The sequence below is a fragment of the Drosophila melanogaster genome, chromosome 3L (assembly GCF_000001215.4).
Source record: "Drosophila melanogaster chromosome 3L".
Lineage (NCBI taxonomy): Eukaryota > Metazoa > Arthropoda > Insecta > Diptera > Drosophilidae > Drosophila > Drosophila melanogaster.
Window position 1 is genome coordinate 6,097,617 of NT_037436.4, and position 26,317 is coordinate 6,123,933.

Consider the following 26,317-nt stretch of genomic DNA (forward strand, 5'->3'; position numbering starts at 1 on the left):
CATTAACTTGGAGTGCGCGCTACCAAGTGCAACACGTCGCGGACGACATAATAGCGGTACTTTGCGGTTTAGATTCGTCGGTCACACGTCGTCAATATTCCCGGGACAAGGACCAAACTAGCGAACCTTTCTTGGTCAGCACAAGCGGCAAACGAAGGCACAAAAACCACAAAAAACACAAAGCACACACACGGCACACACTTGTACACTTACACACGGCAAGCAGTGCGGAAAACTTGGACACATACGCCCAGCTTGTTGCTGGCTGTGGGCGTGGCAGCGCACGAAAAAGAAACAGACAAGGACACACACATGTGTCCTGCCAGTGTGTCGCGGAAATTTTTGTGCGGAAATTATAGAAATTTCGCTTTTTGATTTCATTTTCGTTCCGCTTTCGTTGCGAACCTCTCACCCCTCGCCACCCACCACCACCCACCTTTTGTGCACCTGCACCTGTGCGAAAAGACATCGAGAAATGCCCAAGGAGCCCGCTGCCGTCGGTGTCCAGTTGGCTTGGTGGTCGTCGCCGTCATCGTCCTTGCAGTGACAAATTTCCTTGCATATCCGCTCCAGGACTACGAAACTTTGGCTGCAAACAAAACCGTCATTTGCGTGGCGCGTCGCTGTCGCGTTCACTTGTCGCATATCCGTCGCCATTTTGACAATAATTTCATTTCCGGTTGGCAATTTGTACGCACTTGAGTGAGTGATTAACTGCACCGATTCCCAACGATTGTGAAGTGTTTAAGATTACTAAGTTGTAACTTAAGTTGTCCCGACGGAAGTTTAAGAGACAGTCAAAGAGGAGACTTATTTTTGGATAAACTTTATTGCACATACAGGCACAATCCTGAGGTGAGTTATGTTCGAATTATAGAATGATCAACATGATTCAGAACTCCGACGGGGTCCTAAATAACTAATGTATTTTTAAGTGCTTTGTTGAACCAAAGTTGAAGTAAATTAAAGATAATATCGTAACGGTAGAATTTTATTCAAAAATTGAAAACATACTCCTAGGCTTAAATGGGGAAAATCTCCAGCATAAAATGGGGAAAATATTAAATGCATAAAAATATTTGAAATGTACGAATTCAGAATACCAGACATGTTGAAGTCTATTTTAAATCTAAAAATTTATAACCAATGTCAGTAAAGAATAATTACAATAATAAACTTTAATATTTTGATAGAATTTATTTCGAATTTCTAAGATATTTGTAAACTATGATACTTTCTATTCAAACATTCTGATCTGATAAATTAAATCCACTTACATAGAATTTTGAGCGCTTAGATACAGCACCTGTGAACTTAGATGGTTGCTTTTAATTTCTAACTAACGACAGTTATCCAACCCCTAAAAAGCTCACCCCACCATCATCAGATAATTGTGAAGCATATGTTTCTGCTAATCGAATTAGTAGACTTAAAACGGAAGTATTCATAAACCAGAAAAAAAGCACATCAGCAGCATCATTGGGTAAAAGCTTGACAATTAAACAGCAGCACAGTTTCATCAACCAGTCGGCTGTGCAAACATTCAAAAATCCTAATTTCCTAAAATCGCATAAAAATCTTACAAACCATTAAAGAGCAGCCAAACGTGTGGCCTCTTAATTAAAGGATCTCTCGTCCAACAAGGGGATTACACCATTAACAGCTGTCGAAGAGCATAAACTCGGCAATCACAGCGATACCAAGTGGTATTCAAAGGACTCAGCACGCGCTGCAGAACGGGACGAGCATTCAGCCCATCTGCAGACCGACATCCTGGCATCCCGCTCGTATTTCCGGTGTGCGCGCGTTCGCTCAGCGATTGTGATAACTTGGGGAATACAAGGATACCAGAATACAAAAAAAATAAAATGTCTGCCTGCTAATGTTCGCTGGTGAAATTTGCCTACATGCAAACGCAGCCACTCGGCCTGAGTACAAATAATAAATAATAAATGAGGCGTGTGCAGGCCGTTTATAATGTCTGACAAGGCGCAAAGTTGATGATGTTCTGTAGATGCGACCGTTTCGATAACGAAATCTATTTACTCCTCCCGGCAAACTTAAAGCTGCTGGGGTTTCAGTTACAGTTTTCATTTCGGGTATGTTTGGTGTACTTTAAGCCAGAGACAGGACAAGTCGCACTTTGTATGGCATAAATTTCGTTGGCATAAATCAAAATTCAGCAACTTCCGACGAGGGCAGAGTGCAAAAATTTGCATGCCCCCTGTGTGTGCTAACTGCAGACTGGCCGAAAAGGGCCAGTAAACAATGGTTCGCCTTCCCCAGCTTCGACCAGCTGGACATTAGAGAGCCACGCTCAAATGGCCGCCACCCACGCACAGTTCAACGCTCATACGCAACGTTGGCCCAGTGCAAAAAGCGGGACTGTACACACAATAAATAACGAGCCAGATAATTATGCACGTCGTGCTTATATCTAAGGGAACACTAGCTCCACAGCTCCAAAGTAGCCACTATTAATTATGCCAGAACATCGGGGGGGTTTTCGGGTAGCTAGCTTAACGTGTTGGGGCCATGGCAATTAGAGCGATTGTTTGGCCCGAGAGGCATTCTAAAATTGCAGTATTTAATTGTGGACCACGCGCTATGATTTATTAATATCTCGCTCTGCAATTTGCCATGAGGTGAGTGATGGAGTTTACTTGGACTTTAAAGCAATTAAATCTTCTGGTTTGACTACCAATAGAGTACAAGAGTGTATGAATAAATATCTTAAGTTTTAGTAACTTATAAGTACTAAGTATTCATTTATATTCATTTTCGTTTGTAATTTTCGCAGTTTTATAAGTACTATAAAACCAATTTGTTCTATCTATTACTTTCTCCGGCAGAGTCAAGTGGAATCCCTTGTTTAGCCAACAGCCACCCATCGAGGCTCCCCAGGCGTGCGCCATGTACGAGAACTCCTGTTCGTATCAGACGGCGCTGGACCTGAAGAGGGTATCGCCACCGACTCTCGCCCAGGTGAAAACGGAGGAGTGCCTTGCACTCGGACAGTGCTCGCCAGAATGGACCTCGTACCGCTTCCATCAGTCCACCTTCGAGCAGCTGAAGCAGAGTGTGGAGAAGGCCAAGGCGGCGCTGCAGGATCGCAGCAGTTTTTTCGGGGCCAGCAGTGCCTTTAGGTGAGTAACATCTTAAGATGTAACTATTTTGCACTAAATAAAATTTATAAACCATTTAACTTGGAAATCTTACTTTAAAAGAATTTTAATCTTGAATTCAGAATTATAGTTTGAGGTCTTATTAATTGGTATTATGGTATATATATCTTAAATGTATGTTTTCCAACCACAGCGACATCTACTCGAGCCAGCGCTTAACGGACTCCCTCGACACCCTGCCCGTTCAGTCCGGGAATGGAGGCGGCAATTGCCTTGGCCTTCCACACAATCCCAATGTCGGAGTGGGCGTGGCCGGAGTGCTCAACTACAATGCGGTCAGCAGCAGTACGGCCGGAGTTCTGAGCAGCAGTGGGAACGGCGTGCAGAGACATCGGTTGGACACACTGCAGCCGCCATCCGGGTGCTCTCCAGCCGTCACCCAGCACGGCGTCATCACGTCCAGCGCCGGACAGGTCACGTCCGGAACTCTGGATGCGGTGAGTGCGGCTCCAGCACTTCCATCGCTAACAGCGTCCAGCTCCTCGCATGTGGAGCACAAAGTCAGGGCAGGTAAGTGAATTTAATGTGGCAGAAGCAATAGATTATACATCGAAAGAAAGAACTATTAATATAATAATAAATTATATACAAATAGTAGACATTTTCGAAATGGGAGCAATCTGTCTTATTTTTAAAATCATTTAAATTATATTTATATTAAATAAAAGTAATCATTAAATTAGATGAGATGAGGGTTATACTTTGCTTTATCTACCTAACTTTTTTATAATTGTTTTTTGTCGTTTTTATTTTCAATTAACCTCATATTGAACACAAATTATTATATTTTCGTTCTTATATTGTTTCTTAACAAATATGGTCGTTATATAAATGATTTATGCAACAAAACGAACGCGTAATACTTTGTAGTGCACCAACCCACTGACCTTCTCGCAATTGTCTAGCACAAAACTGTCAACGAAATGGCGGAAAAACAAATCCTGCGCTTCCGGCCAAGGCAAAACGGACCCAAGCCGAGAAAAAAAAGCTGCCGAAAATGTTGTGCCACAAAAGTGGCAAATTTCGCGTATTTATTTAAACACATCCAGGCAGCATATGTTGGCCAATGGCCACCCCCGCCAATTGCCCTTCCCAGTTGACCAACCACCAAATATGTCCAGGGCCGTAACATTTAATGGCCAAAACAACGGCTAAAAACCGCGACCAGCCATGTACATAATTCTGCTCGTTGTATCACCAACAATAAGAAGCAAAAAAATTGGGCAAAAAATTTTAAATTGAATTATCCATATAAACGTTGAGGTCTCCCAGGGTCGGTTTCTATTCCTCTGATATTTTCATGGCTGGTTTTTATTTTTTTGTTGGCTTGGCTAGGTTACATATTTATCAATTTAAGCCGGGGCAAACGGATGTGGCTTATAATGCCGCCCGAAGCCGGTTGCTGTTGACTGTTTGCGGTCCTTGCCAGGTTTTGATAGAAACATCAAAAACCGAACAATTTCATCGCGTGCCTGGCAAGAGTTTGTTATGCCGCCTCCGACCGTCAAGTTGTCCATGTCCATTTATTTCTATAAGAAACTTCTTTCCTTCTTGCTATCTTTTTTTTTTGGCAAATTTATGTCCTGTTTCTGCTTCGTTTTCAATTAGAAAAGGCTGACAAGGCCTGTAGTGCTTGTTTCTTTTTTTTTGGCTGAAGGACGAGCACTTGATGGAAAAACTTGGATCAAATGGAAGAATAATAATTTTGTACAAATTTGCCTTATCTTACTTTTACTTTAATCGCAAATTTAAGGACTTTGGCCTTTTTCCCTCGCAATAGTAGACACAAAATGGCCGCCAAGCTCATCTTTTTTTCCCATCTCAAGTCGACGCGCTCAAGCAAATATGAAACGAATCCTTTTTAGCCAGCCTTCTGCTCCGCAACTCCCCCGTCTCTTTCATCTTTTCACTGGCTGTCTCTTTCTGTGGTCGATGTCAAGTTGTAGCTGAGTTTTTGCCGCTTCGGCTTCGCCATGAAAAGATTTTGTCATGCGTAACTCATTATTTTTTGCTCAAAAGACGTTTGGCTCACAGAGGCGCATAAAAATAATTACACTTTGCAGCCAACTTAAGAATAATAAAGATTCCAACATATATTGCAATACGGAAATATGTATATATTAAAGATTTAAACTCGAATTTTGAAAATGTGCAAGAGAAACTTACAGGAAACATATTTTAGATATATTTTCACTCTCCTAAATTAAATTGAAGAGTTCAATATATTCATCTTTTTATCAGTTTATGTAAAACTTAAATTTGTGTTTATTTATTTCATGAATTATTTACAAATTATGATACAGCCCGATTTTCAGACCGATTCCCATCATCTTCATGGCTATCATTATCATGGACTCGTATCACTTCCGGCTTGACATTTCAATTGAAAGCGTAGCAAATTCCTCTGGCAATTTTTTCCTTGCTGACGACTGGCTTATTGTTGTTTACATCAAACAAAGATTTACGGCAATTAAACATCTCCATTGCTGGTCTGTGAAGTGACAACCCTCGCGATTATGTCCTTTGCGGTTCACAGGATCTGTCAGCATTTCGGAATGGGGTGAAGGCGAGCGACGTTGCGTGACGTTTTCGCAGGGTGGAGTGCTGGAATAAAAACCATAATTCGAGCCATAAATAAACCAGTCGCTAGTTGTGATGACAATTATCTATGCCGAGATTTATGAGTCCCGCCGCTCCGTTCACTTTTTCACTTTTTTTTTCGGTTCCTTTCCGTGGCTAAAGGCAAAGCGTGCCGTGCTGAGTGTGCAAATTTTCGCTGCCTGGCAATTAAAATATCCTTTTGTTTGGTCGTTCGTCTTGCAGATAAATCCACGCTGGACTGCGCCACCACATCCTCGCATGCGGCGGCGCCCTCGTCCTCGTCCTCCGCCAGCGACCATCAGCAGGGCAGGATCAGCGGCAGCAAGAGCAGCAACACCAGTGGCACCGGAGGAGGGGCATCGGCATCAGGAGGCGGCGGCTCTGCACTGTGTAAGTTCAATACTGTGATTATGTCAAAAGTGTCCTTTGAGCTTTTGACAGCTTTCAGTCAGGACAGCAACCTGATGGTGGTATAGAAAGTGCCATCGTTCACATAAAAGGTGGCGCTTGTGTGCGGCAGGGGTGAAATGTCCTTGGCAGGGGTGTTTCCTGCGCGGAGGGTGCTTCATGACATTTAAAGGAATATCAATATATCTATTTATTTAATGCTATTAAAACATTTATTATATTACTTGATTGCATTTTGCAATGAGCTCTGCTGCAGAATTACTTAAATGTTTAAGTCTCTGTTTCAACAAATTCGTATTTTATAGAATTATTTGGGTGATATTAAAAGAGATTGACAGAAAGAAATTATAATTTTCTATTCTGTCTATTTTACAGTTTCCTTTGAGCTATTATTTTATTTGATTATTTTTTATTAATACTATTATTCCATTTTGTTTTAATTATTGGACAATAGTAGTTTTCTGTGAAATAATATCATACAACTATTACAATAGTAAACGAAAAATGTCTGTTCTATTTAAAATCAATGATCATATATTTATATCTAAATAACTAAATTTCCATTTTTATAATTGATATAATTACAACATTTCCCACGAACTCTTGAATCCCTTTGGAAGTATTTTGATCACTCAATTGCTCACTTGACTTAATGCCTTAAGCTTGACTAATGCTCGTAATCTGAACTTGTGAGCCTTTTGTGAATGGTCCCTCTGGGAACAGCAATTGAGTTCATTTGGCAGTGGGAAAGTTGGCAAACAATTGACAGGACCTTATGTTGATATCCCTTTGTTCCTGTCCACTGTAAACATACAAAACGCAACAGTCACAACATTGGCTCGAGTCGCCAGTGAATCTGTGACTGCCCGTTGATAATTTGACTCTTAAGTGCTCTTCAGCGCTAATCCTGTTAGAGCGTGTTAGTCACACGCTCCTCGAGCACACTTCACTCGGCAGGACAACCCCCGAGCGCATCCAGACATCCTGTCTACCAGTCCTGCCAACCAGCTCGAGGGATGGCCTCTCCAGCGAGGACAATGTGGCTAATCGACAGATCATAAAATGATCAAAATGTTATGTGAAGCGCATTAGAGCGCACGCTCCTCTGACAGCGTGGTAGATATGGTAGATGGTAGTGCTATATGGAGTATCTGTATCTATAGATTGGTTGGGAGGGGTGCGCTGTGTGGGATTCCTTCGGCACAGACAATTGAGCGGTTAGGTGTGAATGATGGGAAAGGGTGCAGAGCGGCAGCACGACATCGTTAAACTCATCGAGTGGCAATAGGCTTTATTTATTGTTTTATTGGCCTGATTTTAGATATGTTTGTTTATTTATGGACTGTTGAATCTAATCAATTATGTTGAATTTTGTGTTTATGATTACTTAGGAGGTACTTACATAGATAGGATTTTTAAATGAGCCAATTCTTGTGAGCTGAACTTTAGAAATTTGTATATTCTTTCTTCCTATAGTAAATTATATACATTTTTATTAACAAGTCCTCATTGATTACTGCAAATTATTGCCAAACACATACCTTTCACCTCCTACGAGTATACCCTTCATCATCAAATTTTAATTGCATTTAGAGTTCTTTAAAATCATATTTTACGATGTCTATCATCATCTGTCGCAGGATTGTTTGTTTGCTGGTGGCTCACCCGACGAGCTCGACTATAATCATAATCACATAATCTGCCAGCAGGATGGCCCAACCCAAATACCGCCCCTCATCAGCGCGCCCAGTGGGTGGCTGCCACCCCCTTGGCCTTTGCCGCCCACAAGTGGGCGCCACATTGCGTCCTTACGTCCTGTTTCCATAACCGTCTCTTTCGTCCTGCGCCGTATGTTTTGCTCACTTGAAATTTAATTTCTGATTTCATTTGCGCACAGTTTATTCTTTATTTTTTTTTCTGGCCGTAATTGTTTCAGGCTGTGAAAATAAATTGAAATCGCTGCTGTGCCAACTGGCGCCAAAAAGGACGATGAAGTCCTTTTTGACAGCTTCGCGGACTGACGCTTGCGCTCAAATTTATTCACTAGCATTTATGAATGTTGTTGCGAAAAAACGAAATGGCGGGGCAAAAAAAAAAATAACAAAATGCGCATATTTGTTGAAAAGGAAAACGGCGAACTTGGCCTGGAAAACTTTCTGGTTCCCATGCCCTATTGTGTCCGCTCATGTGTGCGCCTATTGATGTCCAAATATTTTTATTCATGGCCCTTTTCGCGGTTCACTTAACTGCCGATTCAAGTCATTACCCTCCCCAGGGAATGATTTTGGCACGAGTCGTTCATAAATCAAGCCATTGTTGCCACAAACCACCCACCGCGGCCCAACGTAAAGATGACGGCAACAAGCTGGAAAATGTTTGGCTAATTTAGTTTTTGTACTCCCCTTATTGATCGACGATAGATAGGCAAACAAATTTGCCTATTGCCACAGCGAAAAACTTTACAAAAATAATTAAAAAACGCGCGACACAGTTGTGGAATAGAAAAGTGTCAAAGGACTCAACAGGTTGGCTTCCGCCTCCAAAGTCCGCCGCTCTTTGTGATTTATGCCGCTGGAAATGACCCGCTTCCGACATGGTATATCAGAAAAGGAAAATATATATATATATATATATATATATATAAATATGTTTGTTTGGAGCCAAAAGGAAGAGCGCAAAACCAATGGGCGGCCGAAAGAAAAATAGAAAAGCGTTGGCGCACTTGAAAGTTTTAGAAGCGGGCACCTCCAAGCGGAGGAGGCTACCGCCCAGCTAGTTCTACGGCGGAAACGCAGTGCACCCGGAGCCGGAGGTGGCTGTGTCGAAGCGTCTCCGGTCTCGGCAGCCAGCGCTCCGCAATTTAGTTGTCAATTGAATTTATGAGCTCGCTGAATTTATGGCCGCCACCTCGACACTGGCCGTGCTTTTATCTCAAGTGACACAACTCACGTGAGACCGTGAGACCCGTAGCACCGAAACCCTTGACCCGCCAAAAAGTCAATCCGCGTTATCAATTGACAGCGAGGGTCGCTGGGAGTCAAACCACGGTAATTTATAGCTCGACGGGCACGTGAACCGACGTTCCTCCAACCCCTTTCTACTTTCTGAATGTTAATTGTTTGTTTGCTGTTTGTTGTCATTGGCTCTTAAGTGGCGCGGGGTGAGGGGCACAGGGAACTGGTAACTGGTTGCTGGCAGCCGGGGTTCAAAGTGCACGCTCAGGGGTGTGCCGTGTGAATATGCTAGCTTTCAGTTTAGAAGAAATCAAAAAAGATATGAATTCAAAATCGCTGCTTTTCAATTGAGGGTATCGAATAAGGTATACCACGTTGTTTACGAGAATTTAAACAATTTCGTGAGCTTTGTGATTTTAACAGCATTATGATTACACATTATGTACCTGAATCCTTTAAAGTATATATGAGTTTATTTTCTCGACTATTTCATAAAAACATCTTAAATTCAAGAGCTTAGATTCAAACAAAATATTCTCTTTTTATATGATACATGATTTCATAGTCTTATATGAATCATAAATACCCTGGAAAACAGTATACCCTATTCCTTCAAGGATATTCGGCATAAAAAAAGATCGCCGATAAGCGAGCGCTTGCAATTATGTATCTGAGAAAGTCAAACGGTGGTAATCGGAGTCGAGCCCATAACCCCGCACCCTCCACCCGTGTCACCTCGCCACCTTGCACCTTCCCCCTTTTTTCCGCCGCACACCATCCCCTGCTCCCTATCAATCGCGCAATTATTGGCGGCATTGTTTAGATAGACAGCCACGAGGACACCTTCAATATGTCGCTGTGGGAACTTCCTTTGGCCCTCCCGTTTGTTGTTCGTGTCCGTAATTTGTTTTTATTACAATTTTCACTTTTATTTGTGGCTGTGGTTTAGGGTTTGTTTGATTTGGCGTGTTCGCAGTGTTTGTGTGCATTCCTAGGCGACATTGTTTCATTTTTTGTGGGAACAACTTACGGCAAGTCATTAAGATCTGGTGCAGTTGATAAGTTGATAAGTTGGGGTGTAATAGGTGTGAACAAAGGCAAGCTAGAGTGGACAACTTCGACAATTAGGGCTAAATATAATGCTTAGGAGCTGCGTAAAAATATTAATGTTTTTAGGATAGAAAATCACACAGAAACCTAAAGTAGTTCAAGTTTGAGATCACTTTTAACAGCCATCGAGTATATAATTGTCTAGCAATTCGTCTACAATAGTCCTGCTAATATACATTCTGCTGCTTAACTTTGAACTCATTCTATAACCACTTAACCCTCTCAACGCATTTTCAATAAAAAGCATTCGAGCTGCCAATGCGAAACTGATTTATGCGCCGCCGTTGCCGCCCATTTGATTAACAAATATTGGACCAGCGCACAGCGTTGGCGAAATGAAAATGGGTGTATTGTATTTTTATTATTTTTATGCCGATTACAACAATACGCATTTTGCCAATAACCAAATGCACAGCGCCAGTCAAAATTCGCCGCGGGCAAAGTGAGCAATCCGTGGCAAAGGCGGTGGTTCCAGTCAGGACATTAAAGACCAGCCAGGAGAAGCAGGATCGTGGCCAGGGGGCAGGCATCTTTTGCCCTGTCATGCCTCACAGGCCGCGCTGGCCACGTGCCGCGTCAAAGTCTCCATCGCGTGTTACATCATTCATACGTCATTAATGGCCACGTGCCTGACTTCTAGTTGTTATTGTAGGCAGGGCCATTTCAGTGTTTTCAGCCTAGCAAGGCGCATAAATATTAGCAGGACTCTATATCTGTCTCTACTTCTATCTCTGTCTCTTTCCTTCTCCCTTTCTCCCGTCAAGCTTGAGAAAACAAATCGCGGCGCTGATTGCGTTTCTTATTAACTGCTGTGGGTGGTTGGTTGGCTGAGACAATATGCTGCCTGTCCTCAATGCACTTCAAGAAAAACATTCTACAAGATTCAACAGATTTCAGTGGCCTCTTAGTCAGAGATAGGGAAATTGAAAATTATAATATAATTTCTTATTCATATTTTGTAATTAAAGATTCATATTTGCATGAACCCTAGTGTTAAAACCTATAAGTACATATTTGGAGAGAAAGGATAGAACATCTTGAATGCATGCCTAATACATGCTTATACATTGATTTTGTATTGATAAAGAATTTGTTAATGTTTTTGAGGTTTTTTTCTTAGAGTGTAGAGGCGCTGTCGTCATGTTTGTCTTGACGCTCCGTTGAATATTTTGGCTGCACACACAAAACAAATGGTCAGGCGCCTGATGCAATGATTGTGCTGATGGGGCAATGAAATTGGTGGGTGGCGGGTAACGAAATCAAGCTGAAGACACACAAATGGTCCAGGCCAATGTGTTGTGGCTTAAAGTTAACTTAGAACACTTGACTTGTGGGCGGGACCGGTGGGCGAACTCATTGTACCGCAATTTGGGCGGGGCGGAAATGTTACGGCGGCGCAAAATGGCGGAAATCGCTAAACAAAAGAAATTAATTTAAAGTTTTTCGCCCAAAAGCGTGAAAATGAAATTACATAATGAATGCAATTAAAATGTTAAGCCAAGCTAAGAATTACTCACACACACTTACAGACACATAGGAGCTACCGGTGTACAAAAAGAGCTTTTCCTTTTTGCCTCGCTTTGGCAGAGCAAACATTTTGAGCCAAGTGAAACTTGCTTTTCCTCTGGCGGAGAACAGCAAATTGCTATTTAGCCATTTTAGATGCCATTAGCACTCACACACACAACTTGAGTCCTTTTTGTGGGAGGGAATAGGGTGCTTTCCCTCCAGCAACGTTTATTAAATAACTGCGTGTCAAAGCAACGCACACAAACACCAACACACATGCAGAGTCACAAACTAGCACACCCACACATCGGTAGTTGCCTTGACTTGCCAAACTTTTCCTTTGAGTGCTTGCACATACATATGTGGGTGTGGATGTGTGCGTGGTTGAAAAGCGAAATTTGTTTTTAACTAAAATTAAATAGTGGTGCAGGAAAATGGCCAAGCAGTCGAATATGGTTTACTTATTCCACCCAGAGCAGGAGTCGTATATTATGTATTGCATTATATATAATATATAGGTTTATAAGTTTATTATAGGTTGTTTTTCAATACTTTAACATTTTTCTTATTTTGAATTATTTAGGCAAGCAATGCAAGTTTAAATAGCAAACTAAGACTCATTTCGTAGAGTATTTAAGAGGCATAAAAGAGGAAAGCCTAGAACATAATAAAAAAGGAAGCTAGCAAAGCTTTTTGCCTGTTTGTGTGTGTGTGAGGAACTACAATTTGTTCGTTGACGCCTATGAATTAGCCCGACCGCCCACGAGGATACACAAGGATACGCAAAGAAGGCCAGCGGCAAGAGCTGGGCAAAAACAATTTCAATGGGAATTCAAAAATTAATTAAGCCAGCCCAAAAGGCAGCTGTGTAGATGAGTTTGTCAGTTGGTGCGGGTGTGTGTGTGGGTGTGTGAGTTTTTGTGTGTGTCTGTCATATTCTGTTGCCTGCTTCGTAGGGCAACAAGAAAGCGAAGGAGATTTTTGGTAAAGGAGGCGGAGGCGAGTGCCACAATTGCACTTGAGCAGCTGCAGCGAAGTTGACGTCGACGCCAACGCATGTGCACCACCCTGAACTGCCCAACCACCCAACCACCCATTTGACGCCTCCTAACCCACCTGACCCCAACCGCCAAGCAGTCAAAGCCTTTCACAATCAACTATTGTTGATTTCTCCTACGTAAGCCAGGCAACTCCAACTTCTCGCGCATTGTTTTTCGCCTGCCACCCAAAACCACCCAGCTACCCGGCCACCCAATGCCGACTCCCCTTTTCTGGGTGGAAAGTACTGTTAGGTGGAGGGAGGGGTGGTGCCGTTGTAGGCGAACGACGAAACGGTAATATCCTTGTGTTTGGTGGAAGGAAAAAGGAAGTGGATAATACATCCGTCCTTGTTGCTTCGTGTCACCCACTAAAAAGGCGATGCCACTTCTGGAAGCTCTGCCGCAGGAGCAGCACGAGCGGCGGCAGCAGCGGCTGCATTGAGTGGCTCGCAAGGGAGACAGCACTAGTGCGCGGTCAAAAAGAGACGGAGTCAGGGGTCCTGCGGCATGTCCTTAGTCAAGTGGAAATGGTAACCTCCTACTGGAAGAGAGCGTCGCAGAGCGAGAGTAGCAATCAACTTGAAAAGCTCAGGACTTTACATTTGAAACTCAAAACCCATAGAGATCGTTAGAAAGTGGGTTTCATATATGAAAATCTGGCAATTCTCTCGGTGCCTCTACCATTTGCAAAAAGCTTGACGGTGCAAAGCTTTCGCTAGGCCACACCTCCACTCACTGCTGATTGGTGGACGCCAGTCGAGGGGGTGGCTGTGGATTAAAACCCTAAGTATATCCTGCAACGCAGAAGCAGCACTGGCAGCAGCGGCAGCGACAGAGGCAGCCACACATATCGCAAGCAGACCAACCCAGACAGATAGATACATACCCGGGCAGCAGGCAGCGCACCACCCACCACCGCCCACCAAGGCGACCAACCACCAGCCACCCCCCAAATGGTCACAAAAACATCGCTAAGGGTTGGAGGCAGGACGATGGCAGGACGCAAGGCAGGATATGCGCGATTTGACGACGGAATGAAATCAATTGTTACGCTGCCGTGCCACAGATCGGACGCAATCCGGTGTCAGTGCTCAAGCTCGATAGTCCTAGCCAGGAGCATCCTTTCTTAGTCCTTCTCAGTGATTTACGCGATTCTCGCTGGGCCTACCCACACATATACAACTACAAATACAAGCAGAAACAGTACAAGTGCTGAAAAAATATCACGTATACGTGCGGGGACATTGACACATATAAATCAGTTGGACACGCGAACGGCAGGCAGGTCGAAAAGTGCATTGGAAAGTTCGGGCGGAAGTCGAGGTGTCCGGTAAACGGTAACCGGTTCCGATCGTCACTTTTCCCGTTCCCGTTCCTTTTCCTGTTCCGCTGCGCGTCGCTGCTCCACCGCTGCCCATTTGCCCGTTTGACTTTTTTTAAACAAATTCAATTGCGGACACCACTTGGCGACGTCTCCGTCTCCGTGTTATTAGTTTCCGGCCTCCGGCGACCAATTTACCGCTTGCCAAAAAAAGAGAAACAGGACAACACAGAGAGTGCGACAAGGACAAAGACCAAAAGCAATTTGAATTCGAATTTGAATTTGAAATCCTAACTAATTGCTGTGTGTGTGTGTGTGTGCGTCAGAGGTGTGGAACGGAACAAGCAACCGAATACCCAACCGACGGCGGCCACAATGCTGGACATCAAGTCCTCCGCCGATTACTTGTCACGCTCCACGGGCAGCTTCAGCAACTTCTCGATGCTCTTCGCAGGTGAGTGGGCGGTGTGTGAGCCAGCCCGACCGTCGGCCACCTGGAATCCAAGTAATTACACCAAGCTAGCCCCCTAAGATACTGCCGTCGGTTGACTGATGGAACGCACTTTCATGATTCTAACTTATAACTCCTTGCCATTTACTAAACCCTTGGTTTTTCTCTTTTCCAGATTCCTCGTACAAATCGTCGTGGGGCTCCCACAGTTCGACACAATCGCAAGGTGAGTTGCAGTCGAGTGATTATTAAAAAAAAAAAAAAACTAAAATTATGGCCAAAAGATATGGGAAATGCAGGGTACAATCTACGTGAAAAAATCAATAAATATTATTTAGAGAAAGGTACATATATGCCATAACGTTGCATACAATAGCATAAACAGAAATTGATTTACTTTCAAACGTTCTTTATGTATTCTATTAGAAATAGTATTCATATCAAAAATAAATGAATATAAGTTCGATACTTAAGCACATTCATTCTGCTAAGTTTACCACTTAAAGGACTCTTTATGCCAGTCCTTCAAACTTATTCCTTTGACATATGTATCCTTACATATGCAATTACATTTTTCATTCCTCCGGACCAAACTTCGTCTTAACAACTTATGGCAATAAATCCTGAAAGAAACATGACTAATTTGCAAAGTTTCAATGCTCGCAAATTGCAATAATATATACTCAGAAAGATGGGCGACAAGCCCGAAATTTCAGCAAATTATCTACCACAAGGCAGACACTCAAGAAGCGCAAATAAACATTAAATATGCAAAACACACACATGACATCGAGTTCGAAACCAAAAGTGATGGAAATTCACACGAAGCGAACCAAAACCGAAACCAGTGAGCCATGCAAAATGTGCGCCTGATAGACGTATTCAAGCAAATCAACAAGCCATCAATGGAATATTGACAGGCATTTCGGTTATGGGCTTATAGATAAAGGACTGGAAAAAAGGTGTGGAATACACGTGTTTGTGGGGTTGCGATTCGTTGAATGGTTATTGAAGCGAGCAGAGGGGTTAAGCGCTATTAGGCTAGTTATGGCACACACTAATTGAAATTATATTGTTCTCTGACACCCACTCCCACAAATGTCAAAAGGGACCGACGCCTCGAGCGTTTTTAAATCTCAGAATTCCGAGATATTTTTCACACTCCGAGAGAGACAGAATTTCAGCTTGGCTGAGCGCATTTAGCTGCTGGCCATTGATGACATCAAAATTGTGCAGACCCACAGAATTTGTGCTGAACTCCATTTGCGGCTGCTGGGATCTGCACCACCACCGCCGATCCATCTAGCCACCGCACCACCCATCTATACCACAAAATCCACCCAACCACCTCCCGCTGCTGTTGCAATCGGTCGCCTTTTGTCCTCTTCGCAGTTGAGTGGCCACGCAAAGCGCAAAACCAAAAATGTCATATGAAAAGTGTTCGTTGTTGCTGCTTTTTTAAGCACAATAAGTGACAACGAAAACAACAGCGGGCGGTGCAAGAACCACCCAGAAAATCCACTTTCCTCTACAGAGCGAAAAAAATTATAGAAAATGGATTACCCGCTCAGATTGAGAATCTTTTCAAATGTAAAATTTTTAATAATTCGGATGCAGACAAGATTTTACAACTAAATAGTAGTTATCCCCATGAATATCTCTCCATTTACACTATACACTAATCGACTCATTTCGCCCAGTGTATTTCCCATAGTCCTTGGTGTTTTACTGCGCCTGCGGCTTTAATTTTATTCGAGTACGAAGCGTGAAGTTTGCCACACAACTTGAACGCGCCGAGATTGCAAATTGAAATGCCAGCGGCATTGTTTTCACTCTTTGCAATCATATCCCATTACGAGCAGGCCAGAGGAGATCCTGCGATGCTCATGTCACAGTTGTCCTGCCCACGGGCATCCCCATTCTAGCCTCATTCAGTTGGGCTCTTTGATGGCAGCGCAGAGATAATGTTTGTGTTGCGGTTGAGTTGACAATTGCCTTTGATTGTTCGACTGAGAGTGTTAACTGACAGGGCCGGCAGGTTTTTAATTTAACAATTTGAATGAATTCAAACGCGTTTTTCCAATGCCTTCGCTTGCAGGTTACAGCTCGAACGCCCTGGGCATCAAACATGATCCGCACTCACAACTACGGCAACCTGGTGAGTATTCTGAATATCTAGACTAAGTTAGTTAGGTGCATAAACATACAAGAGGCAGTGTGATACGTAGAGGAAAAATATATTAAAAACGATAAGCCATAATTGGAAATATTTAAACATTTTATTAAGAACCTTCGATCTGTCCATATCAAGTATATACTTTTTCCCCATTGAATCTCAAATAAACATAAAAGTTATGAAGTGCAGATGCTTCAGCCCACGTGCCGCATTGTTAAGTCTTAAAACCAACATAAACAGCCAGCAGGACAGATCTCGACAAAAAAAAAAGCGTGTGTGGCTCAAAATTCGAATCGAATACTGTTGGCCAACACTAATAAAGTTTTGGCATTGTGTATCGCCTGCACGCTGCAAGTGCCACTCGAGTCCTGTGGACTGAGAGTCCTTTTTTTTCCGTCCAGCTACCCTCCAGCTTTAAAATTCATTTCGAATGCTTTGAGAGCGAAACCGAAACTGAAACCGATACAGAAATCGAGCAAATACTGTCGCAGAATCAAAACCTTAAATACGCCACTTGAGCAATGGAAATGGTAATGGAAACAAAAGTGCCGAGCGGTGGAATTGAAGCGTAATGGAAACAATTGAAACTGCCATAAAGGATTCTCAATTAGAGGGTGATGAGGGGCTGGGGGCAGGACGGCGGACGAAGGACATGGGTAGGGGAGGCGATCTGCAGACCCAGACGCACTTGGCTTGGCTTTTGTTGCTGTCAAATTTGACGGCCGTGGTTGAATAAGACGCGTGCCAGTCGGGGGGGCAGTTTTTTCGCTTTTTCGGGACATTAAAGCTGTTGAGCTATTGAGAGAACAAAGCTGGAACCGAAGAAACTGTTGGCAAAACAATGGCCAGGACACAGGACTCAAAAGGCGAAAAAAACTCAAAAAAAATATTCATATAAAACAAGCCAAGGAGCGGCGGAGGACTCCGGCTAGATGATGCGAATTACGGACAATTGTGCTATATGTCTGGTGTCGGTCTCGTTGCAATCAGAGTAACCTTTCTTACTTTTTAGCCACTGCAACACACAGAAAAAATTGAAGAAGGCGTTTTAAGATTTATTTAAATAAAATACAAATAAAATGCCATTTGCAATGCCTTGAGTTGCTAGAAAGTAGAAAAGCGTACTCTTGGAAACACAACAATAGAGTTTTCTGCGGCACCCTCAATAAAGTGAAATATATATTATACTTATAGAGATTTCATGTTTATAGTGCTCCTTTTTTCCGAGTGTCGCTACGCATACACACACTTACACAGCGCGAGCAGGAAACTCGCGCCGGATAATAAGTGAAATGGATATTTCGAGTGTGAGTGTGTGTGTGCAAGTGCACTCGACAAATGCGCGCAAATGAAGCATCTGCATGCACACATAAGCAAAACATATAAATATATACACATACCTATGGCGTTAAGGCTTTGCACAGTTTTCTGGTAATGCATTTCATTTCGTCAACGGAAACTAAAACTTGCCTTTGTATTTGCCATATGAATGGTCGGTAGCACCCTTCATTAAGATATTTGCATAAAGAACCGGTACTAATGCCTCGCTTTCCATTTCCATTTGCTTTCCACCCTCTCCGCAGATCCATATCAAATGTTCGGACCCACCAGCAGCAGACTGGCCAGCTCAGGTGAGTGGAAATCACAAAAGCATAAAGATGCAGGTGCCGCGATTAGTTTACCCCGATTTTCCGCGATTTCCCGCGACTGCCACGCGGCCACTGTGCTCCAACCCCCAAAAAAACGAAAACACTTGGGCCAGTTCATTATCATATCAATTTCTGGCCGAGATTCGACTTAGTCATTGCCCAGACTGGCGACCCTAACAAATTAACCCATTGCATGCGAGTTTAACCCCTTCTGGCGGACTCCCTCCGCTCTTTTTCGGGGTGCAGTTTTCTAATTTATGCGAAAGGTGTTTTCCGAAATTTATTGCATCGCTTTATGCGAGTGAGTGTGTCTGTAAGTGTGTGTGTGAGTGTGTGGGGGGCGTGTCCTGGCAATTGTTTTTTGCAGCTCCGACTTTTCGTTTCATTCACTGCTTGGGAATTGTCTGTTTTCTGGGCACGCGCCCTGCCTGAAATCAGGCAAAAATCCATTAAAAAGAGTTGCGAGTTGCCGAGAAAGGCTCCGTCAAAGGGTTTCGACGGTGGGCGTTTCCCTTATTTGATAAATTGGTCAATGGATGTGTTCTTTTTTCTCACAAAACCGTTTGGCATAAATGGCCATGAGAAACAGTGATTCGATTCATTAAGACTATAGCAAACTAATTTCGTATCATCGAAACCCGTTTTCCCAGGCTGACAGAACGACGTGCAATACTATTTATCGGAAGTAAATGAGGATATCATTGTGGTGACCATAAAAAAAAATATATTTTTTATAAATATCTTAATCGGTTTTTTTTTATCAATATATTGTATTGAACCCTAAAGAAGATCGTATATCGTTCAATTCGAATGTTAATCGGCATTGAATGCTAAGGAAAGCCAATGCCACTTTCTTAAACTCTTCAATACATTTTTACTAAATTTTCGCTGAAACGAAAGTCACTTTCAAAATGGTCGGATTCAATGCCTCTGACCAGTTGCCAAGCAAAATCAATAACTCCTATTGATCCTGCGCTGGGGCAAGCTTTTGACGCCGCCATTATGGTGGCTCCACCCACCGTTGCCATTGTCCCCAGTGTGCTGGCACCACCACCGCACCGCACCACCTCCACCTCTACCCACTTTTGCGCCATCGAAACATGGCGCTCGAACGGAATTAGCATAAAAACCCAGACGCCCAACATTTTCCGGCGCGACATTTACACGAATCCAGCTCAGGCGACGTTCTCTCTCTCTCTCTCTCTCTTTCGATTGTTTGTTGTGCGGTTTTGGTTTAGGCCGTTGCCAAGAGTTGGCTATAAACTTCAACTTGAAGTTGAGCGCAAAAGCTCACTGAGAAAAACCCACACATACTACCGAAACGTGAATGGTACATGGTGCGCTTTCGCTTTTTGGGTGGCAAAAATGCTGTTTTTGATTAATTATGGCTTCCTCTCGACACGGAACCGCTTTGTTAGCCAGGTCCGGCCAGCTGGCCAACACTTGACATGCCACACTCATTTGCATATGTGCATGTGCATATGCATGTGCATACGAGTATTTGCAGGACCCCAAGAGTGATAAAAAAAGGGAAACACGGATTGCCTTAGTTAGTTGCTGCATAATTAAATAAGCCAGCAACGAACTGAAGTTTTCTTAATTATGAAAACAACGTGGAAATGTGCGGAGATCAAAGAACTGGAACTAATTGCTTCCGGCTTAACATACATTTTCTCCTTATTAAATTAACATTTTTTCGGGATCAAAAACTTTAACGCCTCGCTGGCACTCCTTAGCGGGCAATTAAAACACTGGGGCTCCCCCTTGACCAATTAGTTTTTTCGTTAGCTTTTGTTGGCTGCTAATAGCGTGTCAATTGCCCAAGGAGCCACGCCCTGTTTTCCATGGACTCGGTGTCTTCTGAACGGCCAAGGATTATCATTCATCATCGTCAGTCGGCGGAGAATCGTCGTGTTGGCACTTAACACATTCACTTGGCCATGATTTGCAATTAACGCAATATTCATGACGTTCTCACACATGAGCAGCGCTGAGCCACCCCGCAAAAGGTCCTTTTCCCTTTTTTCACAGCTCAAGTTTGCCCAACCACCCTGTGTCCTTTTTTTTGTATTCCGCCTGACAGCGAGCAGAGAGAGAGAAAGGAGCGATTGTTGTCCCTTAGTCGTCCTTTCGCTTCCACGGCCTAATTGCCAAATGATTAAGCGATTTATGATGTCTGCGTCGAATGCGTAGCAAATTCAGCACACAATATACAATCATAATTCTATAAATGTTTTAGCACGCACAATAAGAAATGTGGAAAGTTGAGGGAGTTGAAAGCTACGACAAAAAGTCAAAGTTCAAATGGCGGAATACATAAGCCGGGAGTCACATTTCAAGGAAGCAATAACAAAAAAAGGTTAAACCACTAGTTTTTGAGGCAAAAACACTGTTCAAACTCTTATGAGTTTTTAAACTTACTCTTCTTTAAATGCAGTTTCAAAACCCTTTTTAGAACTACTTCTTCTCTTGAGCCAATTTAAATTCACAGCATGGCTCCTTCCAGTGAAAGTGCTAGCCATAATATCTCTTTGGCTTCCCGGAGGAGCTGCTCCATGCCACTTCCATTACACTTACATGCAATGCCATTTCCGCTGCGCTACACTTCTCTTACAATAATTTGAGGCAAGCGTCATAGATTACCCCCGTGGTCTCAGTTATTTATTGGGAGTGGGGAGAGCCACTTTGGGGGGTTCTTGGATTGCGTTTCGGTTCCCTAGCCAGCGAACTGGGCAGGAAATGCTTTATGGGTCCTTTGCATGCCCCAAAATGCTTACTATTTTGGCCACATCCCCGCAGCCGTAGTTAATTTAGGCCCCAAAACGCCAAAAGGATATGCTCTTTTGATGGACATTTAGGCAGGCCCCAAAAATACCCACATTAAATGTCTCAATACTTACGAATCACTGGGCTCATTTCTCAAATTCCCCCATTCCAGGCTCTGGCCAAATCCAGCTGTGGCAGTTCCTTCTCGAGCTGCTCTCGGACTCCAATAACGCCAGCTGCATCACCTGGGAGGGCACCAACGGCGAGTTTAAGCTAACCGATCCCGACGAGGTCGCCCGCCGCTGGGGCGAGAGGAAGTCCAAGCCCAACATGAACTACGATAAGCTCAGTCGCGCCTTGAGGTGAGTTCTGAATAACATTTTATTTATTTCAAAATTTAATTTAATATATATTTAATTATATATATAATATATAGTATTAATGTATATTCGGTTGTATATAGAACTTAGCTGTATAAAATACTCTTGAACTAATGCCAATGGAATACTATGTTACTTCCATTTAGTGTATTAGTAAACTTTTTCTTCAACCAACCATTATTGTTTCGTATTTAAGATATCGTGTGTAGGAAAAATAAAACGAGAAATCAAGAAACGTTTTTATATTGAGCATAATTTCACATAGAAAAAAGTTCGATTTCGGATTACTTTCATCCCAGTCATGGGGATGTTTTCCTTGTGCACTGGAGTATTCCCTAATTAGGCAGTATCTGTGCCGTCGTCGAAATGCGAGCATGTGTGCAATTTGCTATTTGGCTCATCAGTAAATGATTTGTCCCTGCACTGATTAGCCGCTTTGATGGCTAAAGAGCTAGAAAATCACCCAAAAAAACTAGCTAATCCACTTGCTGACCAAGTCTTTGGCTCACTTGATTGTGTGGGCGTGGGCAGGTCGACACAGAAACTCAATCATAAATTGTTCGTCAGGACCGAAATGGAATGTAATCAAAAATCCAATAAATTCGCAATCTAATTGCAGAGAAACGTAATTCGATTTCGAAATCTGGAACTCCAATATTTGACGAAACACAAACCATATGCACAAACTATTTGTGCAACGGTCAATTGCCTGAATAAACATGGCCAGGACATGGAGAGTTAGCCTTATCCTGAATGGCGAACCCTTTTAGCCGGCTCCTTGAAACTGTCACTCGCAATCAGGCGAGTGCCAATGATGCGAATTCAAGTGGAAAAGTCCTGACAGCCAATTTGCAACATGCTCCGCACACACATGTAAATAAAATGTAAAAAGTGTAGAAAAATCACGCAACAACAATGGCAGGACGACGGTTGGGGGCGGTGTAGGAATCCTTTTTGATGTGCAGGAAGCCTCAACATGTCTGTTCTTTTTGCGCATTTCAACTCAATTGAACACAAGAGACATCATCGCCGTTGGCTTTCATGTTTGCTCAGAAATGCGAGTGTGTGTGGGTGTGTAAATTAACACTCAGCTCGGGTATCCTTCGCACTCACACACACACACATACCCACAAAAGACACCCAATGCACCCACACAAGCGTAGAGCAAGGACAAGTGCTTTAATGCTTCATTTGACATGTTTATTCACAGCCAGCTGCCCTTTTGTTGGTCTGGCCAATCCTCGAAATGGGTTTACTTTAATCCTTTTCTCTCCATGCAGTTATCCTGGCTCCCTGATTGTGCTCCTTTGTCCTTAGCTCATCAGTCATTGATTGGCTTTGATTGTCTGTGCAAGGAGCAGCGGCATTCAGGACTTTGTTTTTTTTTCAGCATTTACTCTTTTGAATTTTGCCGTCAGGCTTTTGTTTTTGCTGCTTTTAATTTATGGCCGTAATTGGCATAATTTATGGACGGTGCAAAATGGAAAAATAAGAGAGAAAGAACCCAACTGCACGCATTATGCCAATTTACATTGATGCATTGAAATGTTTGCTTTGCCTGCAACTCTTTGTAATTTATTTGCAACATTTTTTTTTTTTTTTGTTCACTTGTCAGGCGGAAGTTGTGGACATTTTAAAGCGTAACAATAAACGCACAATATCCAGGAGGAAAGGAATATTTAAATTGCCGCTCGAATGTCCTTTATACGGAGCACAGTCCTGCTGACTGGGCAAATATCCAAAGTTAATGAAAAGAAATCGCTGGCTAACCCTCGAATGTAAACAAATTTCGCTCGGATTTCTTGGCCGTCTGCCCGCCCACATAATTTCACCCCTCGCCAAAAATTTCTACTTCTATTTGCGTTTGTGCACAAGGCGTTGCCATTTAATTGCAGAAACAGAAAAAGGGAGCTGCGTCTGGGGAGCGGCACTAAAATCGCTTAATGTCAGCAAATTAACTTAAAACGCATAAAGCGAGCATTATTCTGTAATTATTTACTGTCCATCCGAGGGGAGGCACACAACCCAGTTCATCTCAGTTTTGTTTGACTTTCCCACATTCAGATCATAGAAACGAGCTGCAGAAGAAGTAGTTCCACTGGGGTTGTTACTTCACGCTGAAGTTTAATTTTATTACTAAGTATGTAAGAATATTAAATAATAATTATAAGTCAATGTGTCTTATTGGCCGTCACATGTTTGAATTATTGATTTATGAATGATTATTGTGGAAATAGTGAAAACTGCACTTCCAAGAATTAAACTAAAGTTTTATATTTATAGAAAACGTTTTTATTTAAACCCGTTTTTTCTACTTTCCCATTTAGGTACTACTACGACAAAAATATAATGACCAAGGTGCACGGCAAGCGGTATGCGTACAAATTCGATTTCCAAGGCCTGGCAGCTGCTACTCAGCCGGCGGCCAGCGATCCCACCTACAAATACCAGAGCGACTTGTTCATGACACCATATCACCACAGCGCCAAGCTCAGCTCGTTCATGAGTCCGCATCATGGCATGACCTCATCCTCGGGTAAGCTTTCGTTTTGTTAAATCCATTTAGGGAAACTCATATGCTTTTAAATCAAAAATATTGCTTCAATACGTGTGCATCCGTTCTATTTGATCATAAATAATGCTTCATTTGGAGTTAATTAGAAATTTAATACTTATAGGCAATGTATAAAATAAGCTAATGAACCAAAAAATTCGGTTATAAGTGCAAATTTAAAGAGATTAATTTTCCTAAAGGGAAAACAGAAAATATTGATCCAGAAATTATATGTGTTATCTGTATTCTTTACAGCCTCGATCTTCCCGTCGGCCGCCTCGTGGGGCAACTGGGGCAGTCCGGCCACGAATCTCTACCAGCCGCACTCGATGAGCCACGTGACCCCCTCCCACGTAGCGCCCCACCTGAGCAGCTATCCCCACTACGCATGACCATCATCGTCCGGTGGCGCCTTCTAATATGAGAGCAACGCCATCGCCAGTGCCTCGGGCATTGGCGGCGGCACGGCCTCGACGGGCGTGGGCATCGGCGGAGTGGGCGGTGCAGGTGGCGGAGGTGGATCCGGGGTGTCCACCGGAGTGGGCTCCACCTCGAGCAGTACCACCAGCAGTGGAGCTGGTGGCGGAGGCGGTGGCGGTGGTGGTACGGTCATGAGTGGTTTCGGAAGCAATGGCAACCTGAACGGATCCCATGTGTCCAGCAGCGGTGGGTCGTCCAGTGTGAGCAACAACCTCAATATTGCCACGGCCACGTTGACGGCGACACCGGCTCATGCCAGTGCCGGATTTGGGACAATTGGCGGGCTCAGTGTGGCCGGAATGGGCGTGGGCGTGGGGGTCGGAGTGGGCGTGGGCGGTGGTAATTCAACGCTCAATTCATTGGTAGTAGGCAACCGGCTAATGAACAGCAGCCTGCCGACGCTGCTCAAATGATGCCACTTGGAGAAGTTCGGGCTGACGATGGGCGCAGGTCCTTCGCCGCCGGCTGCAACGCCCGCTGGCGAAAATATGCCACCGTACCACCATCACGGTCATCCCGCCCACTCCGGACTTCCAGGACACGCTGGCAACTATGGGGCCAACGAGCGGGCTCTGTACGATTATCTGGACATGAAGAGCGGCGAACAGGCCACGTTTTTACTGTAAATGCAAAAAGGCAAAACTTGTAACCAGAACCACCAGAAAAGATCCAAAAACAAAAAATCGAAACGAAAAGCAGGCAGCAATTGAATTTGCAGCGGATTTTATTCATAGGTACTTAGCGAAATAAACCCGTAAGCCCTAACCACAATGAATAGAAACCAACCCCCAGCTAAATATTTTATGTGTGCGCGAGTGAATGTGTGAATGAATCGTTGTTGCTCTAGGATTAAGAAACTAACTTTCCACTAATATACAATTAAGAAACGGAACCGAAATAGTTGGCATTCGAAGCTAAACCAAACTCTAAGTGTTTTTAGTGTATCAAGGACAAGCTCTTTTCTCAAATTCAAAGCAGACATTTTCCAGGCTAAGACTTGAAATAGCTCTAGAATTTTTCAATTGTTGTTAGCATTTTGTGTGTGGACGCATTTGTAAATAGCAAAATAACAATATCATCCTCCAAATAACGTTCAGCACAACAGTGAATGTCTAGTTATAAAAGTTTGCCACATTCTCACTTCAATTTACGATTTGTAAATAAATATTTGCCTAAGTGTAAAAATGTTTAGACAGTAATGTAGTTTATTTGGGTTTACGTAATTTATATATTGAATTTTATTATGGGTTTGAATACTTTCTTTTTTAACTTATCGTTTTGAGATGGTTGACTGTGATAGTTGATTGTACAGTTAAAACTCTTATATATTTTTTAAATACCAAATTACAAACGAATAAATATTGAAATAAATTACGAGTACATATTAATCCCAAGTCTAGACATACTATATATTTGTGTGTAAAAAAGAAAACATTCTAAATTTAAGTCCAAGTTTAACTATAATAATACGAGGAAAATATATATACAAATTTAAATGTGTGTAACTATGTGTATTTACCAAATCGAAAAACGACAAAAGGCGAACTAATCGTTAACGATCTAAGTGTATACAATTTTAAATTCTGAATGTAAACTTTACGATGCGAAAACAAATATAAAAAAAAACGAACATCAGCAATGCCCACACACCGAAACCCTCTAAGAATTTAGTTAATTTAAGGCAAAAACTTTCAACAAAATAAAACCCAATTTAAAAAAAAAAAAAAACATTT

At 42.8% G+C, this 26,317-nt stretch overlaps 1 protein-coding gene and 1 long non-coding RNA gene across 6 annotated transcripts; one reads left to right on the plus strand and one right to left on the minus strand.

Moving 5' to 3' along the window:
- Ets65A (Ets at 65A) lies at positions 1 to 26,297 on the plus strand. 5 transcript variants are annotated; one of them, NM_168156.2, is made up of 10 exons: positions 1 to 855; positions 2,853 to 3,146; positions 3,319 to 3,695; positions 6,009 to 6,176; positions 14,755 to 14,805; positions 16,678 to 16,737; positions 18,339 to 18,386; positions 21,343 to 21,532; positions 23,878 to 24,086; positions 24,360 to 26,297. In NM_168156.2, the coding sequence occupies exons 2-10, from the start codon at positions 2,914 to 2,916 to the stop codon at positions 24,494 to 24,496; spliced, it is 1,473 nt and encodes a 490-aa protein (NP_729142.1). In that variant the 5' UTR covers positions 1 to 855; positions 2,853 to 2,913; the 3' UTR covers positions 24,497 to 26,297. The 5 variants fall into 2 exon arrangements, with proteins under 5 accessions (NP_729142.1, NP_001137894.2, NP_001303373.1 ...); NM_079221.3 differs by lacking the exons at positions 1 to 855; positions 2,853 to 3,146; positions 3,319 to 3,695; positions 6,009 to 6,176 and adding an exon at positions 13,851 to 14,582 and having other exon boundaries at positions 24,360 to 25,246.
- On the minus strand, positions 7,234 to 7,582 carry lncRNA:CR46001 (long non-coding RNA:CR46001). The gene has a single exon (NR_133175.1). It is a non-coding gene; the product is annotated as a long non-coding RNA:CR46001 (long non-coding RNA).
- Positions 26,298 to 26,317: the final 20 nt, after the last annotated feature.